The sequence below is a fragment of the Zonotrichia albicollis genome, chromosome 10 (assembly GCF_047830755.1).
Source record: "Zonotrichia albicollis isolate bZonAlb1 chromosome 10, bZonAlb1.hap1, whole genome shotgun sequence".
In the NCBI taxonomy this organism is placed as follows: domain Eukaryota; kingdom Metazoa; phylum Chordata; class Aves; order Passeriformes; family Passerellidae; genus Zonotrichia; species Zonotrichia albicollis.
In genome coordinates this window covers 437,277-453,945 of record NC_133828.1, presented here as the reverse complement: position 1 = coordinate 453,945, position 16,669 = coordinate 437,277, and the positions used below count along the sequence as shown (strand labels likewise).

The following is a 16,669-nucleotide window of genomic DNA, read 5'->3' as shown; positions in this document are numbered from 1 at the left end:
GTGCCTCCCTCAGAGCTGCCAGGGCTCGCTGGGGCAGGGACACCGCAGTGTCCGCAGGGAGCCCTGGCAGCCTGCCCCGGGCACGGAGCGGCCCTGTCCCTGTCCCCGCTGAGCGGAGGGAGCCTCGGAGCGCCCTCTCCTTGTCCCCGCTGAGCGGAGGGAGCTTCGGAGCGGCCCTGTCCGTGTCCCTGTGCCCTGCTGAGCGAAGGGAGCCTCGGAGCGGCTCTGTCCCTGTGCCCCGCTGAGCGAAGGGAGCCTCGGAGCGGCCCCGTCCATGTCCCTGTCCCCGATGAGCGAAGGGAGCCTCAGAGCGCCCCTATTCCTGTCCCTGCTGAGCGAAGGGAGCCTCGGAGCGGCCCTGTCCGTGTCCCTGTCGCTGCTGAGCGAAGGGAGCCTCGGAGCGCCCCTATTCCTGTCCCTGCTGAGCGAAGGGAGCCTCAGAGCCGGCCCTGTCCGTGTCCCTGTCCCCGATGAGTGAAGGGAGCCTCGGAGCGGCCCTGTCCCTGTGCCCTGCTGAGCGAAGGGAGCCTCAGAGCCGGCCCTGTCCGTGTCCCTGTCCCCGATGAGCGGAGGGAGCCTCGGAGCGGCCCTGTCCGTGTCCCTGTGCCCTGCAGAGCGAAGGGAGCCTCGGAGCCGCCCTGTCCGTGTCCCTGTCCCCGATGAGTGAAGGGAGCCTCGGAGCGCCCCTATTCCTGTCCCTGCTGAGCGAAGGGAGCCTCGGAGAGGCCCTGTCCGTGTCCCTGTCCCCGATGAGTGGAGGGAGACTCGGAGCGGCCCTGTTCCTGTCCCTGCTGAGCGAAGGGAGCCTCGGAGCGGCCCTGTCCGTGTCCCTGTGCTCTGCTGAGCGAAGGGAGCCTCGGAGCGGCCCTGTCCGTGTCCCTGTGCTCTGCTGAGCGAAGGGAGCCTCGGAGCGGCCCTGTCCGTGTCCCTGTCCCCGATGAGTGAAGGGAGCCTCGGAGCGCCCCTATTCCTGTCCCTGCTGAGCGAAGGGAGCCTCGGCCTGTTCAGCGAGGGACATGTGCTGTGCCGGGCTTCTACTGGAGCTGCTCTTGGGCTGTCAGGGAGTTCTGGGGAAGAGCTGGTCTGTGCCCGTGGTTGGGGCAGCATTCCAGGGGCTGTGGTGTACGTGCTCTGCTGGTTCCCTGCTATTCCTGGTGTGCATGGTTTCTGAGCTCGCGGGTGTGGACTTGGTCTATTACTAACAGCTTTTTAGAAAAGGCTTGGAGGAGCAGGATGCTGTTCCTCCTTTCTTGGAATGCTATTTGTATAATAGGTGTCTGCTATTCCATTGTATCATAACCATTTTACACTTAACGCCGGGGTTTTTCTGCTTCAGTAGAATGCAGCACTGTTCAAATACGCTGACCATCACTGAGGGTACAACACCCTTAGGCTGAAGCCTTGGGTTTTCTCAAGGTGTGGGTTTTGCTCCAAAGAGCTGCTCTGTGTGAACACCATGGCGATGTGAGTGGTAATGTGCAAAGGCTTATTGTAAAATTAGGTAATGAAGTGAATGAAACGAGAACTTCTGTGGTACACATTTTTACATTTTTGTCTTTTAAGTGATACTGCTCTCAGAATCTTAATCATGGAAGCCTGCTCTCCACAGCATCAGGAAAAAGAAAAACCAGAGTACTGCTGGAACAAAAATTCCTAAGATACAGTAGCGTCTCTATGTATTGATTGTAAAATGTCTTTCCTTTTACTGTCATGATCAAATACTCCTAACTTACTGATTAGAGCTATTTAGCTCCATCCAGCTGTCTTCCATGTTGTAATGTTTCATATACAATAGAGACAAGTAAGTTAATTCAAAATTTGAAAGTCTTCTAAGAAGGCAATGAATTACACAGATTATGCCATCATAAAGGGGAAAATAGAAATGAAGGAATTGCAGGTGGATGTGTCAACCCTTTTGCACCCCCACCCCTCAGCAGTCCACCTGGAATACTTACCAATTCCAAACTGCAGCCTGGATATGTTGCTAGTAAAAAGCTATTAACAGGAATTCCAGTATTTTCTAGTTGCATTTAGCTGTATTACCATTCTACTGTGTTTTTCAACACCTTTTGAAGCAAACTCGCATATTCTGTATTGAAACAAATAATATCACTAATGTTAAATCTGTGTTTAAATTGGCTGTTGTAGAAGTTTAATTTTCAAAAGAACAGAGAAGGGAAATCTTTAACCTATTTACTAGCCCTGAAAGTGGGAAAGCAAATCTTAGACTGCCTATCTCTGAGTGTACGTATTAGTAATCCACCTTTTCATTACATGTAAGGGGAAACCCAACCCTCCTTTAACTAGTTAAGTAAACAGTATTTCAGGTGGTCCTGGCTTTCATGCTAATGCAGTGATGCTAAAACACCTTTTCAGTTTGAAAAATACTTTTATGTTCATAGGGAACTTGATATTGACCCTAAGGATGGAGTCTGAAAAGTGCTGACTGTTGAAAGTGAGGTTTTTCTTCCCCTTTTTTCTCTTTTTTACTTTCAATTGGAATGTTGCTTACTTGTGTATTTACATTTTCCCAGTGGTTATCTGGATTTTGCAGTGGAGGTGGCACAGTAGTGCGAGTCATGCTCAGTTGTTGCTGGCAAGTGTTTTCTTGTGTTAAATACTTATATTTCAGTGCAACTCTAGGCTGTTTATTTTGGCACATCACCAAATAGATGACAAAATTTTATTTTTAGCAGGTGACTGCTGCCCAGAGAATGCCTCGCAGGTTACAGCAACATCTGGCCACAATGCAGATTTCCCCAGTGGCGAGCAGCCAGGCTCCCAGGACACTTACAGAACAAACTTGGCCAAAGGAGTCTCAATGTCGCTGCCGTCCTCGCCTCTGCTGCCACGGCAGTCCTATCTGATGCAGGCAAGAGCAAGCAAGAAGTCTCCAGGTAAGATGAAACAATGAGCAACTAAAATCTTCATAACGTGTTAACTCAGTTATTGATAAATTCCGCATAAAATCACTTAGTAAAATCATGTTAAACTTTTGCAACAAGAATAAAAGTAGTGCACGTTTCCAGGTTAAAAAAGCAATTGGTTATTAAATAGAATATATTATTTCATGTGGCAAAAAATTAATCTATGTGGTGTTGCAGATACTTATACTGAAGTGTCTGAATATGATTAAACCTGGTTATTTATGGTTAGTTAATCAGGTAGAGGACTGCTGCAAAAAAGCTTTGTGCATGTGTTAGTGACTGTGTAAGAGTGAGTATTGTTTGTGGCTGTTACAGTTCAATTATTTTACTTGTATCTCCATACACAAATGTATTATTAGATAAATTGCTGTGGAAGTGGCAAGGAAGTTGTTCATTTTCAGCAGTTTTATCCTCAGTGGTGCCTACCCACTGGTATGGGAGCCAGACTAAATATGGGGCTCCATGGGGCTCCTTTTATCAGCATTCTGTGCATAGAAATCATTCCAGCACACCATCATCACTCAGGTTCACTCGGGTCAGTGTGGGAGAGACAAGTGAAACTCTCCATGTTCCTGTTGCCTGTGGAGACACTCAACAGGTTTGAGTTTATAAGGTCTGGGAACAGAGTGTCAAAAGCTGGGCTTTGTCAGCACAGAAAATGCTGAACAGTTGATGAGTTGTGACTGAAAAGCCATATTCATGATGAATGCAGAGTCATTCCACTGTGACCTACAGCCAAGGGAAAAGACTTCCTGTGATTCTACACTGCTGGGAATGCATTGGCATTTATGCATCATTATTTTGAACAAAGACCTAACCAGGTGATAGGAGGCTGACAGAAACATTGTACTATTCCTTTGACTTTCACCAAACTCTAGCTAATGGAAGATGATTCAATATAAATTAGCTGTCTAGTATCTGGGGCAGGGGTAGTAACAGGACTGTACTACTGTCCTGATTTCAGAGGTCTCTTAGCATGGCAGCAAGTTACAGATCTTTCCAGATATGGTGAGTGAAAGAAGAAAGGACTGCACAGGAGGCTGAAGTAGTGTTCTGAAGTTGGGTTGTAGCAGTGGTAGAACAAAATTCTAATTTCAGTCCTTCCAGTTGAGCTTCTTCTACTACAAAGCTAGAATGAGCATTGTTTGGATTGGTTATCTTAACAGGTGTGCAGCTAAACCAGTTTCTGTTCTCTTAGAGGAGTAATAGTTGATTGTAGTCTGATTTAGGAGGCTCAACTAAAAGAATGAAAATACTGATTTATAAGGGATGTTCCAATAAAATGGATTGTGGAGTTTAAGATATGAATGAAAGATGATGCTGTTGCACTTGAAAAAAATGTTTGCTGCTTTCCTTACATTAATGATACGATAATGCTTTAACAGAGAAAGGTTTCCTTGGAAATCAGTGAATTTCCATCAGTGAATGCTGGAGGTGAGTCCTAGGAGAGTCTTGCATAAATGTACAACAGAACTTCAGTAAGTTTTGAAGTTAAACTTCAATTAAAACTTCTAATTAATAAGCAAATTAATCCTCATACTGATTCGTGAGACTAGACTAGGTCAGAGAACTGGTTTAATCTCAGGCTGCAGTTGTGTGCCCTGCCCATGGGAGCCCTGGGGACTGCTCCTCCTGCAAGCACTAAGCTGTCCCAGCTCCAGGGTCCTGCATCAGGCAGTCTCTGGGGTCAGCACAGCTACAGATCCACTTTGTCCTGACAAGAGGGAAACGATGGAGCTGCACAAGTTACAGTGATCTTCTGAGACATCAGCTCTTCTGCAGTCAAAAAAGCGTTAAGAATTATTCACAAAATAATAGATGTGGTATGGAATTGTATAAATCTGTAGTTTGTTCCCCTTGGGAGGAGACCAGCTTTAAAAATGTGCACTAGATTTAGGACAGAGCTAGAACAGGCTTCAGGAATGACTGTTGGTGTGGGATGGCCCTGAAGAGAAGTTATGGTCATAGACTGGAGTGATGTTTGTGTGCCTAGGAGAAAGGCAGCTGTAAAATGGAGACCATGCAGTCACTGTGTCTGGCAGTGTTGTGTTCACCTGCTGATGTTACAGAGTGTGAGAGAAAGGCTGGAGTTAGTTCCTGGAAGAAAAATCCATCTAAACTCCTAAAGGCCACTTTTGCCTCAGGACACGATAAGGCACTCAGCAGCAGTCACGAGAGCACAGCAGGGAGTGTGATACTCCTCTGCAAATTTGCTGCTGATAAAGCACTGTCCCAGATGCACATTCTGTCAGACCTGATTCAGCCACCCTACACTTCTGTAAAAGAGCTGCTGTTCTGCAGACACACTTCACATTTAAATGAGTCCTTTTCATCCAAGGGTTAATTCATGCGTCCTCTTCTAGATTAGTGCATGAAAATAAATTTACCATGAATTCTCCTACTTGTTGCAGTGTTGTATATTGGATTTGCAATTACTGTTAAGTCACTTCCACAGCAGTTTGTGAGGAACAAAATTCAGTAAAGGGTTTCCTTCACAGCTTAAAGCATGAGTGTTAAAAATACATCTTGAAGATCTTCCTGTGTTGATCTAATTCCACAACTGCTACACGGTTTTTTTGGTTCTTTTAGAATGAGTGCTTTTTGTTGTCCAACTTTGATATGTTTGATTATACTTTTGCTTACAAATGACAGGTGTAGACTATTGTCTCCCCTAAAGAATGGGATTTTGTTTCAAAGGAATGCATTTTCAGCTGCTTTCACCAGGGCCAATGGCCTTTATTTTTGTTAGACAAGTAGCGTTGGAAGAGCCCCCTCTGGTGTTGGTGCCGAGCTGATCGTGTAAAAAGTGAAATCGACTCAAGAATCTCTACTAGAGATATAAATATGTGTTCATATAGGACTGACACTTCCTCACCAGGATTTCTTCGCTAAGAAATTAGGTAGTCACCATGTTCCCATATTGCACTTCTAGCGGAAATCTGAAAGAACAGGTGGATCCAGCCAGATCGTTCTGGGCAAATGATGTGTGTTACCCTGTGATGGGGTGGCCAGGCCTTCACAGCTCTGTGGCAGTGTGACCCTAGGAGCCTGAGGCCACAGAGGAGAGATGCAGCTTTTCTTCAAAAACAGTCGTGAGTCTTAAAGTGCTCAGGAAAAACAGCAAGAAATCGATGTAATTTTCAGAGACTTAATGTAGCATCTGAGGCTGCTGCCAAAAGGAAAGATGGGGTGCTTAATGTGACTGAAGTGCCACAGCCTAAATATAGGGTGGGATTTTAATAAACAAAGTATGAGAGAGCTTTGGTGTGCCCTTGAACTCTGAACCAGGGAGAAGGATGCTTTTTGAAGACCTGAACTGAGGGAGGGGGCAAGTCTCTTTATGAAGGCCAGCGTGGGACAGCTGGCGTCAGACCTGCAGTGCTCCCTGAAGGGGCTTTGCTCTGGTGGTGTGGGAAGTGTGCAGCAGGAGGAGGCATGGTTGAGAGCCAAGGTGAGGTCCTGAGTTACACATCAGTACTGAGAAGAGTAGGGAGACCAACTACTGGGGTTACAGGCAGTATGCAGCTCACACACCACATACAATGGGTTTGTTTTCTAGCAGCCTTCGTGTTCTGAAAGGCCTGGAGCATGTGTTTCTCACCAGAGTGGAAGTGCAGCAGCTCGCTGATCTTTGTGATAACAGCTGTGTGTGTAAGAAGTAATTTCTCTGCTTTTTTTACCTTGTAGAGGGTAGATACAGGACACAGGAGCTCTGTGGTCCGTGTGGAAACAGGTGGGTATGCTGTGTTCGTTCCCGTTGCAGGTCCGGTCAGGAAGCCCAAGTATGTGGAGAGCCCCAGGGTGCCGGGGGAGGCAGCCCTGGCCCTGCAGAGGCGGCCGGAGCCGGGAGAGCCCAGCGCCAGTGGTGAGCGTCCGTCTGTCTGCCTGCTGGGTGTCTGTCTGCCCGGCCGTGCTGCTGTGGGCTGGGATCCTCGTTCTGTGCTGGGAACAGGCTTTGGCAGGGGGGGCTGCTTGACGTTACACCCACACTGACTTTAGAGCTGTCTCAGTTCCTGGGGCTGCTCATGTGCTGCAGGCAAAGTGATGTCCCAGTGTCATTGTATCTTCTGGCATTTTTCTGAACTTGTTTTTTATTATAAATTGACTCAAATGTGTAGCTTTGCATTCCTCTCTGCACTTCATTTTAGAAATTTTGTAAAAGTTTGCTGATTAAGGCTGTAACAGTTAACTCCTGTGTTGGCAAAGCTGGGAGAAGCCATCTCCCTAAAGTTAATTGGTGTTCTTGGAAAGTTTCGTGTTGGTTAAACTGACTAGTACATGACAGAGTGTGGCTTTTACAGCAAATGTCATTACGTAAGTCAGTATATTTCATGTCTTTTTAGATTAATTTTTAAGTTTAACTAACCTCATTAAGGTCAGTGGATATAACTGATGATGGTCCAGGTGAAAATTTTCTTTTCTTCTTCTTGTTTCAATTTTAAAGGAAACTACCATTTAAAAAAATCAGTGTTTTCTTTCTAAAATAAAGGTGCTTAGTAGCAGAAGTAGAAATACTTGAAATTGTTTTCACCATCTACTTGATATAGTATAGTTAGCCTGGTTGCTCTTGTGCCTTTATCTTCACAGCCATCTTCTAGTGCTGGCATAGGACAGGCCTTTGTATATAATTTTTTAGTAATGGATGAAAGAATTAAATGCCCTGTAAATGTTCCTGTCAGAGCAGATGGTCACAGGTTGGTGGGTGATGCCAGATTGCTGGCATAATAGAAGGAAAAGGGCTAGAAATGCTTGTTTGTGAGATGCCATCTGCAAGAGTGTGTACCTGGGCAGAGCTGTGCTTGGCTGCTTTTGTTGCAGGTTGCCTCATTTTGAGTTTTGTCTTGTTATATCTGTTGGATGCTGGAAGACATTTCAAAGCATGGTACTGATAAAACTAAATATCTTGGCACCAGAAGAGCTGGGACCTTTAGAACTGATGTCACATCTTTTGCATAGCAAGCAAAACAAAAATGTTTGGTACTAGTTCTGGTGTTAATTGTGAGATTACAAAACATCTATGTTATTAACCTCTACTCTTCACATTTTTATATGACAGAAATAGTATTTCAGCTTGCTGCAAAACTTTGATAGCATTGAGTTAATACTGCTCTTAGGAGAATTGTTGTGTTATGTTGGTCATGAGTCCGGTGATGAACTGATTGCACTTAAACATTTCTGGTTTGACTAGCAGGTGGGTTTTTCCTCCCCTAGATTTGTGCAGTTATGCAGAGGATCCAAGACCCTCCAGGAATTAAATGTCTGGAGGACAATTTGGTTGTACTTTTTCTACCTCTTTTAGTAGTTCCCAAATAAGACTCTAACCTTGAACTTTTTTCCTCCCAATCCAAAGCAAAGCCTGACAAAGACTCAAGCTGTTCTCCTGCAGCACAAGAATTGATGACAAGACTGGGGTTTTTACTGGGAGAAGGGATCCCAACTTCTGCTCACATGGAAGAGAAAAGTGAAGTTATGGTAGGATAATGGAGTATAATCTTTTAATGTTCATCCTGTTTCAGAGAGGACTTATCTTGTTTTGTCTATCTGCTAGTTGCAGTTATTTGGTATCTACCCAAATACCAACCATTTAAATAGTAATACAGTAATAGAATTTGATTTCAATTTTAACAAGTGTTTGTTTTCAAGACCAATTCACATTTTCAAAACACACAAACTGAATAGATTTCTCATCACTTCTGGATGTTAAATCTAGTCTACTGTGAATGTGAATAGCTTCTAAAATTTGCTCTGCTTTTAGTATTTAGGCGAAAATTTTTGCCTTCTCTTTGCAGTGATTTCCAGGAATGGAGAAGGCCAGCATTTTGTTAAAATGGGAGCTTGCTTGGGGAGAGGAGTGTGTTTATTTCTTCCTGAGAAGTTCACTTCAATCAGACAGTCCTTCTCTGTCATTTGGGGTAGAGGGATTGGAGTGAAGCAGGCAGCTACTATGCACATGAAACTCATCTGCTAACTAAAACTTCACAGTAACTACCAACCTCTGTTCCTCCCCCTTGCTCTCTCCACATTTAGTCCCAGCCCTCCTAAATCTTTGTGCATCGGTTTGGGTTTTCACACTGATAGTGAAAAATTAGTAAGACTGTAGTTCTAGGTTTCTTCAACTCAAAGAATAAATACAAGAGGTGGAGGGGAGGGGTATCCAGTAAAGTGTTAAATAGAGAAGAGATCTGCCTCACTACAGCTTTTTTACTGAACTGTGAAAATCCCTTTTTAATTCAGGGGTCACTTTTTAAGAGTAATATGAAAGATGAAGATTCCCAGTCTAGACAAAACTTTCACTTCTAGAAGTTTTTACTTGAGAAACGGGCTCTTTGCGTTGCTCGTACTCTCCCTCAGCTGGAGGTGTCTGGTTTTCTGCCCGCTGTGCAGTGAGCGTTCCTTGCTGTTCCCCGGCAGGGTGTGGGCGCCAGCCGGGGCGTGAGCCCGTGTTCCACCCTCACCAGCAGCACGACGACGTCGCCCAGCACCGAGAGCCCCTGCTCCACCCTCAACAGCTGTGCTGGCAGGGCAGCGGCCGGCAAGGGCAGCCCCTGCGGCACCATCAGCACCCCCAGCTCCACCCTGGAGAGCAAGGACAGCGGCATTATCGGTGAGCGTTCTCATCAGCACGTCAGAAATTAGTTTCCTCTTAATTGTGCAAGTCCGAGCAGCTGCTGTCTGTCACCATGTTGGGTTTTACACTGTCTATGGATCCCATTTGGAAAGATTGAAATCCTGTTCTTGGCTACAGCAGCTGCTGTTATGTGTGCATTTCTCTCCTTTTGTTTTCCTGGTGCAGTTCTAATTTCTCCACTTTTTCCTTTGAAATAATCATTTTCCTCTGTTTTTCATCCATTTCTTGTTTTATTATGCCTTTTTTCTTTTCCATTCCAGAGGTCTTAACAGTGCTTTTCATAATGGAGAAGCACAGCAGGGCTTGAAGTTGATTTAATTTCCAGCTGAGGGAACAATAATTGGTGTGATTTCTTATGAGAATAGCCTAAATTAAACTGTTTTTAAGAAGTGCAGACTTTTGAGTAATCAGCATGCTACAAATATGGCTTTAACTTTTAAATTGGTGGCCTGGGAAGGACCCAGAGTTCACACAGGTATTATAGTTTGAACTGGTATTGATTTCTTTAATGTTTTTTTTTTTTTATCCTGATGCCCTTTCATCCTATTTTGTATTTTCCTCTGTTGCATTAAAGTGTTCAAAATGCATTGAGTGTTGGTTTAATCTTCAATAAATATTTGTTGTTCAGTTATTTTGTGAGAGTTTAATGTAAGTAGTTGAAAAAATTTTAAATTAAACAGAGTGGTTTCAGTATTAGTCATGCAAAAAGTATATATCTGCAGGGTGTTCCTAATTAGGCAAGGAGGTTAGCATAGTTTTATCAAACATTACTCAAGTAGGTCTTCAGGAATATATAAAGTCTTCACATTATTGCAGGAGGCCTTGATTAAATGCAGTCTCACACAAGTACACCCTGATAACCCTCAGCTACCAAACTAGAGCATTTGGATCCCACTGGATAATGCAGTTGGTGTTGTCTCTCATCCAGGGAGTCACTGCAGCAGCAGAAACTGCTGCTCTGTACCACAGCATCCAAAAACACCTCAGTGGTCTTAGCTGCCTTTTGCCTGAGGGTCTCTCTGGGTCTGTGTTCCTTATTGCCTAGCACAGGAAATTTCCATAGCAGAAAATGCCCCCTTTCCCTCAAGCCTTTATTTGAGCCTCTAATTTATAATGCAGCACTCCTTAAAAACCATAAATCAATATGTTTAATGGAACCTGAAATTTTATTAATATACTCAGCTGTTCTGATTCATCATGCATCTACTCCTGTTTGCTCTTACTGACAGTGAAATGTAGTAGGTGGTTCAGAAAGGAACAGTAAATAGCTTACTTGCTGGAAGGTTTCAGTCAAGGTTGGTTTGCTAGGTGTGAGTCCAGGCCATTGTCATCCTGATGAGATTATGTATTTTAGGTAGATGGACCTCTGAACAACATTGAATTCTTGTTGTTTGTTTCACAATGCCATTTGAGAATGAAAATTCTTATGTGTGTGTCAAATTCTTCTGACTTGACTTTTCTGTTTTTTTCCCTCTTTTTCAGCCACTATAACAAGTTCATCAGAAAATGATGATCGTAGTGGATCCAGCTTAGAATGGAGTAAGGATGGGAGTCTCAGAGCTGGAAAACACCAAGGCATCAGCCGTGATCGAAGGACAGATAATTGTTCACCAGTTGCAGAAGAGGAAGCCGTTGGCTCTTCTGAGAATCTGCCAAAAGAAGTTCCAACGGGAGAGGGTCCCCTTCCTTACACTCAGAGTTCTGCCTCTTTAATAATGCCTCGTCCAAACTCCGTTGCAGGTAAAGTCCTGAGGTCAAAACCCAAGGGTGTTCTTGATGATAGGACATTTATTTTGAATCTTTCTGTTGTTAGCATGAAAGTATCTCTATAGGATAAAAAGAAAAAAGCCTTGTTCTGAACTGAATAGATGACCATTACCTCATTTGTTTAAAACTGTGGTCCAGAAGGCTCTTAGCATGCTTTTTGGTAGGTATTGATTAGGTCAGGGCTTTTGAAACACTTCAGAAGTCCATCAGTTATTCCAGGACACTGCCTGGTGACAGGTGGTGTATTAGCAGGTAATACCTGAAACTGCTCCAACACCTCTGACCTCGCTGATGTGGTTGTTCCTACAGTAAAAAAGAAAACTCCCTCAATGGGAGAACTGGGGCCATTTAAACAGGGAAAAACCCAACTAAATCTTTAGTCAACTTGATTGAAACACATTTTGTAAATGTTGTAATGTTGTAATGAGTTTGTTGCCATTGTCTCAAAAAACTGCTCTGTAAGTAACTTGCAGAAGGATGATGGACTGTAGATGATGCAGAAGATGAAGGACTGTAATAAATAATAACATTCTTTGTAATTAGTGTTGAAAGAATAATAAGCTTCAGTTCTTTAATACTCTAGCAACAAGTTCAACCAAATTGGAAGATTTGAGTTATTTGGATGGACAAAGAAATACTCCTTTACGAACTTCAATTCGCTTACCCTGGCACAACACCGCTGGCGGAAGAGTGCAGCAGGAAGGTAAAGGCAGAGATATTTACATCTGCATGTCTGGCACAGTCACACATTCCTTCAGCAGTCTGGAGCGTGGGTGGGCTGCCATCTCTGTGGCAGCCCTGACCTACGGTGCTGGTGTGGAGTGCTCCTGACAAGTCACTGCATCTCTGCCAGCAAGATGCTTGCTTACTCTTTTTCCTGCACCATGCTGTGGTTTAGAGATGGAATGTGTGTGTGTATCTGTTACAACCAATAACAATTAAAGGCAGAAAAATTTAGGTGAACTCCTAGTTAAACTGATCCTGAGGATCGTATGTAGATGCTATGCTGGCCTTTTCCATTTTTGGCTTTTCACAGTCATAGATTAATGCTGAAACAGAAGTTGTGTAACACTACATTTGGCTAATGAATCTTTAGAGCATATTATTGGTGAATATTATTATCCCTGTAAATTTTAATGTATTTTATGCAATCAAACCCAAATTCTTTCCTAAGTCATCAAGTGTTTCCCAAATGTATATATCAAAGTAATCAAAGGTGTAACTACTGATCCTATAACTTGAAAAGTACAGAAGAACAAGGTAGTAATTTTTTTTATTACTTAAGGTAATAAGGTTTTTTTTAAACAGAAAAATTATGTTATTCTCTGTACCTTTTTCTGTTTCTCTGTAAATGCCTTTACAGATTTGAAGACCTAACTGTGATGGCACATAGTTCACTCTAAACTGAAAAATTGTGCTTCCCGATTTGTAAAATTATTAATGCATTATTAAGAAAACTTATTGGATTCTACAACTTACTAACTTGCGTTCCGTTGTAAAAAAATAGATTGTACTGTAGCTTTTCTCCTCTACAATTTAATTTATGCAAAAATTATGGAGATGACCTGGACTGAGACAATCAGATTTTATTTTATTGCTTTCCTGGTGAAAGCACTAGAATTCATCTGATTATGACTGATAGTAACAAAGCTTCTAAATGATGTTACCTTCTGAAACCATGCTGTTTGATTGCATGTCAAGTTTCTTCTGGTAAACTTTGCTCCCTGGCACATCTTTTCAGCTCGTTTCATCCCCTATAAGCCTCAGGACATTTTGCTGAAGCCGCTGTTGTTTGAGGTGCCAAGCATAACCACAGACTCCGTGTTTGTTGGAAGAGAATGGCTGTTTCACACCATTGAAGAAAAACTGCAGAATCCTGACCCAGCAGAGAGCAGGGGAGCAGTCATTACTGGAAATGTGGGATTTGGGAAGACTGCAGTCATTTCCCGGCTGGTAGCACTCAGCTGCCATGGAGGTCGCATGAGACAAATAGCCTCCAACAGCCCAAATTCATCTCCTAAAAGTATGTTCTTTTTCTGGGTAATGGTCTGGGTTAATGTGCTGACAGGTAGTCAGGCTTCATCAAGTCTTTGGCAAACTCTTTTTTCTTCCAATGAGCAAAGGAAGGAGTTAAACTTTTGTGTTCTGGCAAATACCTTCAAAGTGACATAATGTAGGCTCAGCCCATCAGAGAGGTGGTATAACACAGGCAGTGTGCAGGATCTCTTCTTCTTGTCAGGCAGTGTGTACCCCAAACTCTGAGGATGTGACTGCAGCAGGCTGTGTCTCTCACAGGTTTGGAGAGGGAGGAGTGAGTATTTTTCCTGCTGTGTACCCACTGTGTATGCTTTCTATAGAATTTTTGTTGAGGTAAGAATAAAGCTGTGGAGAAACCCCTTCTGTCTTCTACTGGGATCCATAGCATCCTGTCACCAGACCAGTCCAGTGCCTACATTAACTGGAAGGATGGTGAGACTGTCATTACTGCTATTTCCCTGCCTGACACTTCAAATATTATTATTTCTAATAATAACAATGATAAATTTCCCAAGAGTGCAGTCATATAGTAACTAGTTGTTTAAATGAGGCATTGTATGTGTAATTTTCTGAAGGAAACTCTTCACATCAGCATGGTTTTTCTTTCTGTAATTCTGTAGTTTTGATCTAAAAGTCAGTTGAGTTGTTTTAAAATAGTAAAGTTGCAAATGCATGGCTGTATTTGTCAGACTTAGTTGCAGGCTTCTTTTATAATGGTATAGCACAGTTTCAAGTTTTACTCTAGCAGTAAAATAATCTGTGGTGTTTTCCTAGAAAGCAATCTCCTGTCAGCAAATTTGATTTCTCTTGTATTTGTTGCCTTTTACAAGCAGGTGGTGACTCCTGTCAGGAGATTCCCTTAAGCCAGTTAGCCCCGTGTCCCCCTGCGTCAGGTGACACCAGTGCAATGAAGACTCTGACCTGTCCTGGTGCTCCTGAATACAAAACTCAAGCAGGGGATTCTGTGAGACGCCTCGCTTCCAAGGTGAGTTTTCACTTCCTGAGAGACGCTCAGTGTGCTGGAACCCTCAGCCTGGAGGTCAGTGTGCTTTGCAGAGCCCCCGGGCGGCTGCGGCGCCTCTGCATGGTGCCTCTGTTTGGCTGTGAAATCAGCTGCCTGCCTCTGGTACTTGGCAGGTGATCACCTGAATCCTGCCTGCTCTTGGAAAGAGTAACCTTAACAATTCCGCATCAGTTTTGTGTGGGTGTAGGAGGTTGGGGTCCTTTCCTTGCCAAAGGGGCTGTGTGTTTTCTGCAGGGAGCTGCTCAGTGTGCCTTTGAAAAGCAAAATTCGAGCTGGAGGGAGGCAGGGAAGAAAAAATGTTTGGTTCTTGTATAACCCATCTATATGCTATGATCAGGTTGAGTCTGAATGCAGTTTTATTTTACATCCTCTGAAAGCCTGAAGTCATTTTTGTATTAGATTAATATGTTAGGTGTTTTATTTTTTGCCTAAGTAGTAAAATTAATGAGTTGCATATTTTATATGAATAATTGTAGGGAAAACATGAGATCTTTAACATTTGCAGTCTTTAAAGTGATACATATTCATTTGAAGCAGTGTTATGAAAACTACTGAAGTGGAGGCTTTTTATTCACTGTGAATACCATGTTTTCCTTGCAGTTTGTTTTGGGATTTTTTATCTCAAAGAAATATGGATTACAACCTGGTTTATGTTTTAGTAATACACAGTTTTGAAATACTCGGAATAAAGCCAGTTGTCGTATTTCTCCATTTGCTTATGTGAGCATGTCTTTAATAGCTGTCTGTAATTTACTTTTGCCTGATGATCAAATTAGTCCTTAAGTCATTACAGTGTGACACATGGTGTTGTTAAATTACATATACTAGGTTACCTAGTCGGACCCTCGGGTTACTTTTGTGCACAGTTAATCAGCTGCTTACCCACTGTATTCAAATGCCATAAACTCAAGTTGTGTTTTTCTGCCAGAATCTGATATTTTGATTTCTTTTCCTTTTTGCATGCCTTGCAAGGTCAAAAACCTATTTCATTGCCTTCCTCCCTGTGTTTGAGCTGGACTGTCAGAGACTCTCAAAGTGTGGGATCTTAACACCGAAAAGGATTTTGTAGTTGAGAGAGAAATTTAAAAACACTTTATCATAACTGCGCTAACTAGTAACCAGCCAAAATTCTGACAGAGTAATGCTTTTCACTTTGCAATTCTGCAGGTCGTTGCTTATCATTACTGCCAGGCCGATAACACATACACGTGCCTCGTGCCCGAGTTTGTGCACAGCGTGGCAGCTCTGCTGTGCCGCTCACACCAGCTAACAGCGTACAGAGACCTCCTCATCAGAGAGCCTCACCTGCAGAGCATGCTGAGCCTCAGGTCCTGTGTCCAGGATCCAGCAGCAGCTTTTAAAAGGGGAGTGCTGGAACCGCTGTCAAACCTCAGGAGAGGTACGTTAAGCAGGACGTGATTTGGAAATGAAATCTAAACTCCATAAGTCTTAGAGAAAAGTATTAAAAATAAATAAAGCAGAACGTTCGTGGACAAAGGTATTCCTTAATTGTGCTAGTTGTTTGTAACAATAATAGATGGGTTTTAAACAGGTGATCGGTGTTTAAATTAAAATTCTGTGAAACATATTAAAGGTCACAGAAACTTTATATTTACTTTTTTTGTTAGAAAACGGGGAGGCAGCTATTAGTTTGAAGTTAAAGCTGGCAAATTCACATTAAAGGATTTTGTTTTAAGATGCATTTTAGTTTTGTCACATACTTTAGTTTTCTGGGCCTAAACATCTGCAAAGTGGATGTAGGTTTTGCTTGCTTTTACAATGAATGTGGCAGTTTTCCAACAATCACAGGATATCCTAAGCTGAAAAAGACCCACCAGGATCATCAATCCAGCTGCTGTCCCTGGGCAGACCCCCAGCAGTCCCCCCATGGGCATCCCTGGCAGTGGTGTCCCAATGGCCCTGGAGCTCCGGCAGCTTTGGGACCGTGCCCGTTCCCTGGGGAGCCTGGGCAGTGCCAGCACCCTCTGAGGGAAGGAAGAGCCTTTCCTGATACCCACCCTAACCCTCCCCTGACACAGCTGCAGCCATTCCCTCCAGTACGGTGTGTAAAAGAAAGCGTGTAGCAACGTGATTTTTGTATTGAATAAAGCCCTAGCAAACTCCCCTTGGAAACGGCTGCTTCCCAGCAGATGCCAGCTTGAGCACATACCTGATGTGCATAATGGCGGCTTTGCCTACGAATGAACAGAGTATATCATTCCTGTTAAACTGTTTTTAGTCTTCTAGTGTTGTTTTTAATCTCCTAAATAATGCTTAAATGCTGTA

At 43.3% G+C, this 16,669-nt stretch overlaps 1 protein-coding gene across 5 annotated transcripts in view; it reads left to right on the top strand.

Moving 5' to 3' along the window:
- TANC1 (tetratricopeptide repeat, ankyrin repeat and coiled-coil containing 1) overlaps positions 1-16,669 on the top strand; it is a 52,561-nt gene that overhangs the window by 20,719 nt on the left and 15,173 nt on the right. For 2 of the 5 annotated variants that reach the window (XM_074547723.1, XM_026797982.2), the window contains exons 3-11: positions 2,694-2,897; positions 6,691-6,792; positions 8,278-8,399; positions 9,339-9,531; positions 11,038-11,295; positions 11,906-12,025; positions 13,064-13,345; positions 14,190-14,344; positions 15,551-15,782. In XM_074547723.1, coding sequence (XP_074403824.1) covers positions 2,694-2,897; positions 6,691-6,792; positions 8,278-8,399; positions 9,339-9,531; positions 11,038-11,295; positions 11,906-12,025; positions 13,064-13,345; positions 14,190-14,344; positions 15,551-15,782 — 1,668 coding nt within the window. The remainder of the gene's footprint in view (positions 1-2,693; positions 2,898-6,690; positions 6,793-8,277; positions 8,400-9,338; positions 9,532-11,037; positions 11,296-11,905; positions 12,026-13,063; positions 13,346-14,189; positions 14,345-15,550; positions 15,783-16,669) is intronic. The other 3 variants (XM_074547720.1, XM_074547721.1, XM_074547719.1) reach the window with 2 other exon arrangements.